At 38.2% G+C, this 5,000-nt stretch overlaps 1 protein-coding gene across 4 annotated transcripts in view; it reads right to left on the bottom strand.

The window, feature by feature from the left end:
- The window catches only part of LOC137627509 (carbohydrate sulfotransferase 1-like), a 19,734-nt gene extending 15,507 nt beyond the window's left edge, over positions 1 to 4,227 (bottom strand). The window contains exon 1 of one of the 4 annotated variants that reach the window (XM_068358599.1): positions 3,941 to 4,227. Coding sequence is in view for 2 of the 4 variants with exons in the window: in XM_068358597.1 (XP_068214698.1) it covers positions 461 to 554 (94 nt within the window). In the remaining 2 variants the exon portion in view is untranslated. Of the gene's footprint in view, positions 1 to 460; positions 875 to 3,940 lie in introns of those variants that run through there. The other 3 variants (XM_068358598.1, XM_068358597.1, XM_068358596.1) reach the window with 3 other exon arrangements.
- Positions 4,228 to 5,000: the final 773 nt, after the last annotated feature.

The raw sequence follows: 5,000 nt of genomic DNA, 5'->3' as shown, positions 1-5,000 counted from the left end.
TATATATATATATATAATTTATTAATATATATTATTCCGTTTTTGTATAGAAAATTCATTAATGATATATCACGCAACAATCATAACCACAAACCAATCAAACTGAACAAAACTGCCTCTGTGAGAGAGAGAGAGAGAGAGAGAGAGAGAGAGAGAGAGAGAGAGAGAGAGAGAGAGAGAATTGAACACACATACAATAAGAATGAGAGAGAGAGAGAGAGAGAGAGAGAGAGAGAGAGAGAGAGAGAGAGAGAGAGAGAGAGAGAGAGAGAGAGAGAATCGAACGCACATACAATAAGACAGAGAGAGAGAGAAAGAGAGAGAGAGAGAAAGAGAGAGAGAGAAAATCGAACACACATACAATGAGACAGAGAGAGAGAGAGAGAGAGAGAGAGAGAGAGAGAGAGAGAGAGAGAGAGAGAGAGAGCACACAATAAGAATATCTTAAGTATAAATTTACCTCTATTTTCCTTATAGGGGGAACTGGCGTAATTCACGAGAGTGATACCAAAACATGCTGCAATTACCATAAAGACAACTCTTGCGTATCTCATGATGCAGTATTTTTACCTTAATCATGAATTAAGATACAATTTTAACTCTGACGTACTTTTGTTTCTATGAAAAGACCAAAGACTTGAATTTTGACTGAAAGCGAGTACCGCTTTTCGAAGTCTGTCTTTTTACGATCTTGAGACCAAATTCTAGAATTTAATTGAAAGCGAGTATTATTTCTACGAACTTGAGACCGAATTCTAGAATCTAATTGAAAGCGAGTATCATTTTTACAGACCAAATTCTAGGATTTAATTGAAACCGAGTAACATTTTTACGAACTTTAGACCGAATTCTAGAATTTAATTGAAAGCGAGTATCATTTATACAAACCCAATTCTAGAATTTAATTGAAAGCGAGTGTCAATTTTTGAAGTCTATAGTCTTTACGATCTCAAAACCTAATTCTAGAATTTAACTGGCATCAAGTATCGCTTTTCGAAGTCTATAGTTTGTACAAACTTGAGACCAAATTCCAGAATTTAATTGAATGTGAGTATCGCTTTTCGAAGTCTATCTTTATACGAATTAGAGACCAAATTCTATAATTATAGCTTTTCGAAGTCTATAGTTTGTACGACGAATTTTAGCTAAATCTAGAATATAATTGAACGCGAGTATCGCTTTTCGATGTCTATCTTTACACGAACTTAAAACCAAATTCTTTAATTTATAGCTTTTCGAAGTCCATAGTTTGTACGACGAACTTCAGCTAAATCTAGAATATAATTGAACGCGAGTATCGCTTTTCGAAGTCTATAGATTGTACGTTCTTGAGACCAAATTCTATAATTATAGCTTTTCGAAGTCCTTAGTTTGTGCGACGAACTTTGGCTAAATCTAGAATTTAATTGAACGCTAGTATCGCTTTTCGATGTCTATCTTTATACGAACTTAAGACCAAATTCTATGATTATAGCTTTTTGAAGTTTATAGTTTGTACGACGAACTTTAGCTGAATCTAGAATTTAATTGAACGTGAGTATCGCTTTTCGAAGTCTATAGATTGTACGATCTTGAGACCAAATTCTAGAATTTAATTGGCATCAAGTATCGCTTTTCGAAGTCTATCTTCTTACGATCTTGAGAACAATTTCTATAATTTGATTGACTTCAAGAGGCGATTCTTCGCTAGCCGACGCTTTCCGTCACCCTTTTGTCACGCTGACACCCGTGTTGCTCGACCAAAACCAGAAAGTCAACTGTCCAGTGTTCACCAGAAGACCATTCGTACCAAAACACCTGCAGAGGCCTTCGGAACATGTGTACCAATCTTGATTAAAAAAAAAACAATTAAATTTTTTTCTAAATTACAGATTTTGGGTACGAGAGAACATATTAATAAATTTTACATATATTAGGAAGTGATGTGGATAATCTATTTTTGAGCATTTAGCTAAAGGAGAGTCTATCATTCGTCATACTCACATAATTTAGCCGTTTTTTTTTTTTTTATTTATTTATTTTTTTTTTATGTCGCCAGCCACAGAAGTTCCACCTGTGAATTTAGCAATGTTGCCTTTGGATGTGTGTAAGCATTTGATTAATGTTAATTTCTGCTCGAATGCGCACACCACATAAATTAGAAATAATGAAATATACTTAAGATTGAAAATTTATCGAATGAACTCAATCGGTGACTTATTTATTAATCTTGTTCATATGTTTGTTTTGCGCAAGTGTGCACACACACATACACACACACACACACTTATACTTTATATGCATACAAAATACTATTCATTTATACAACTACAGGAACAAATACAGCTGTTTCTAGTTCACTGCAGGTCAAAGGCCTCAGATATGTCAATTCAAGTTTAGGATTTGGCCAGTTTTCATCTCTACGTTTTTAGTCTACTACAGGACAAAGGCCTCAGACATGTCAATTCAAGTCAGGGATTTGGCCACTTTTTATCACCACGTTTTTAGTCTACTACAGGACAAAGGCCTCAGACATGTCAATTCAAGTCAGGGATTTGGCCAGTTTTCATAACCATGTTTCTATTCCACTGCAGGAAAAAGGCCTCAGATATGTCAATTCAAGTCTGGGATTTGGCCAGTTTTCATAACCATGTTTCTAGTCCACTGCAGGACAAAGGCCTCAGACATGTCAATTCAAGTCTGGGATTTGGCCAGTTTTCATAACCATGTTTGCCACTGCGGACTGGTAATGGTGGGAGATTTTCATCTGATCGCTCACATCAAACCAACCTAGTATGGGTGGCCCTGACTAATACAGCTTGGCTGATCATGCTATACACAAAGCTTATCACCATGTTAAGGTATCCCTTAACAGGGTGGAAGATTTAGTGTATAGCCGTGATCAGGAAAGCTGTACTAGTCAGGGTCACCCATACTAGTCTGGTTTGTTGTGAACGATCAGAAAAAAAGGTCTCCCATCGTCACCAATCCGCAGTGACCAGCGTGGTGATGAAAACTGACCAAATTCTAGATATGAATAAAGACATGTCTGAGGCCTTTGTCCTGTAGTGGGCTAAAAACGGCTGCATTTGTTGTTGGTGTTGTTGTCCATATATACATACATACACACATACATATTTATACATATACATATATATAAGTTGTTTCCCATAATGGGAGTTGCATTAGTAAAAATTATGTAACATTTAAAATTTCATCCTCGGGGATTGGGCTATAATAACTTACTCATTGATCTACTAAATTGTGAAGTCTAAGTGAATCTAAAATCATTGTTTACATTTGGGAGATTGACGGTTGAGTTACTGCGCATGCGTTGGTTTTAATCGCTTTGAGTGTCTTTACAATGATGACGGCTTCATCAATTCGGTTTTAACCAAGTAAGAACTTGAAAGAAGCCGATACGTTTGGGAGATTGACGGCTGAGTTACTGCTTTAAGTGTTTTTACAATGATGACGACTTCATCAGCTGGGGTTTTTTAACCAAATAAGAACAAGTAACCGATATACTTTTACAAAACCTATCCTCACCTCTCTCGATTCCATCTTGAGAGTTAACTGGTCTTGAGCACTGTGTTTTTACTGGTGTCCCGTAAGCCGTAAGAGACTGAGAGATAAAAAAGAGACTATCGAATTAAAACCTAGACAAGGTTTTCTTAAACAAAATCGTCATATATATACACCTGGGATGTACACATCGCACTTTTAAGGGTCAGACCAGTGCTCCAACACTCTACAAGAGGACCATCAACCTTCGCCCTTCCAAACTCAAGGTAAGGATTACTGTACCCTACTTACGATAGTTTAATGCTGACTCACGGTAATGTTCCGCTTGCCAGAACAGAGCAGTGAAATTGTTTAATAATTATTGCTTATCTTGGTCTGAAATATGATATCAAAATAGTTTTACGATTTACGAAATAATATTACAATTTTGTGTTACCTTGCCAAGATGAAGCCGGATAGGAAGTAAACACAGGGTCGAGGGTCGTAGGATAAGTTGAGGATGCGATCGTGGTCGTGGATGGGGTGCGTAGACTCCTAGTAGGTAGGTAGGTAAGGAATCCTTACCTACCTACCTAAGGATACTGGAGTGTAAGGTAGGCAGGTAAGAATATTAAAGTCTAAGGGTGGTAGGTAATTATGTAAAGAAAGGATACGATAGTCGAAGGGGTAGGGGTAGGCAAGGATACGACAATCTACGGGCGGTAGGTAACTATGTAAGGAAGGATACGGTTGTCTTGGGGTGGGGTTAAGCAAGATTACGGCAATCTTGGGGTAGGGGTAGGCAAGGATACGGAAGTCTTGGAGTGGGGGTAGGCAAGGATACGGCAGTCTTGGGGTGGGGGTAGGCAAGGATACGGCAGTTGAAGGGGTGGGGGTAGGCAAGGATACGGCAGTCTTGGGGTGGGGGTAGGCAAGGATACGGCAGTCGAAGGGGTGGGGTTAGGCAAGGATACGGCAGTCTTGGGGTGGGGGTAGGCAAGGATACGGCAGTTGAAGGGGTGGGGGTAGGCAAGGATACAGCAGTCGAAAGGGTGGGGTTAGGCAAGGATACGGCAGTCTTGGGGTGGGGTTAGGCAAGGATACGGCAGTCGAAGGGGGGTTTGCAGGGGGCCGTAGCCCCTTCTATAGGTAAGGAGCAATTATAAATAATGACATGGCTCCTATGTTAGGTTAAGTGGGTAGCGAACCTTAGGTTAGGTTATACTCTTGTGTTTGTTTCTATTTTAAAATGTGGTTTTTTAGTTATATCTTTTTAAATTATACTTTGATACCACTTACACAAACCATAGATTTTCCAACTATTTATCTTACGTTTATTATGTATTTCAAACCATAATTATTGCTACAAATCGCTGTTTTTTTTTTTTTTTTTTTTTCCCACACAAGAATCCTGATCGCCCATTGGGGTTTCCTAGAAATCATAGTCAGACTCCAAAATGGTAATAAACCAAACACTTAAAAAACACATTACAAAACTAGACACTAACAAATCCAAA

Source organism: Palaemon carinicauda, chromosome 35, assembly GCF_036898095.1.
Source record: "Palaemon carinicauda isolate YSFRI2023 chromosome 35, ASM3689809v2, whole genome shotgun sequence".
In the NCBI taxonomy this organism is placed as follows: Eukaryota; Metazoa; Arthropoda; class Malacostraca; order Decapoda; family Palaemonidae; genus Palaemon; species Palaemon carinicauda.
This window is presented reverse-complemented; position numbering and strand designations above follow the sequence as displayed.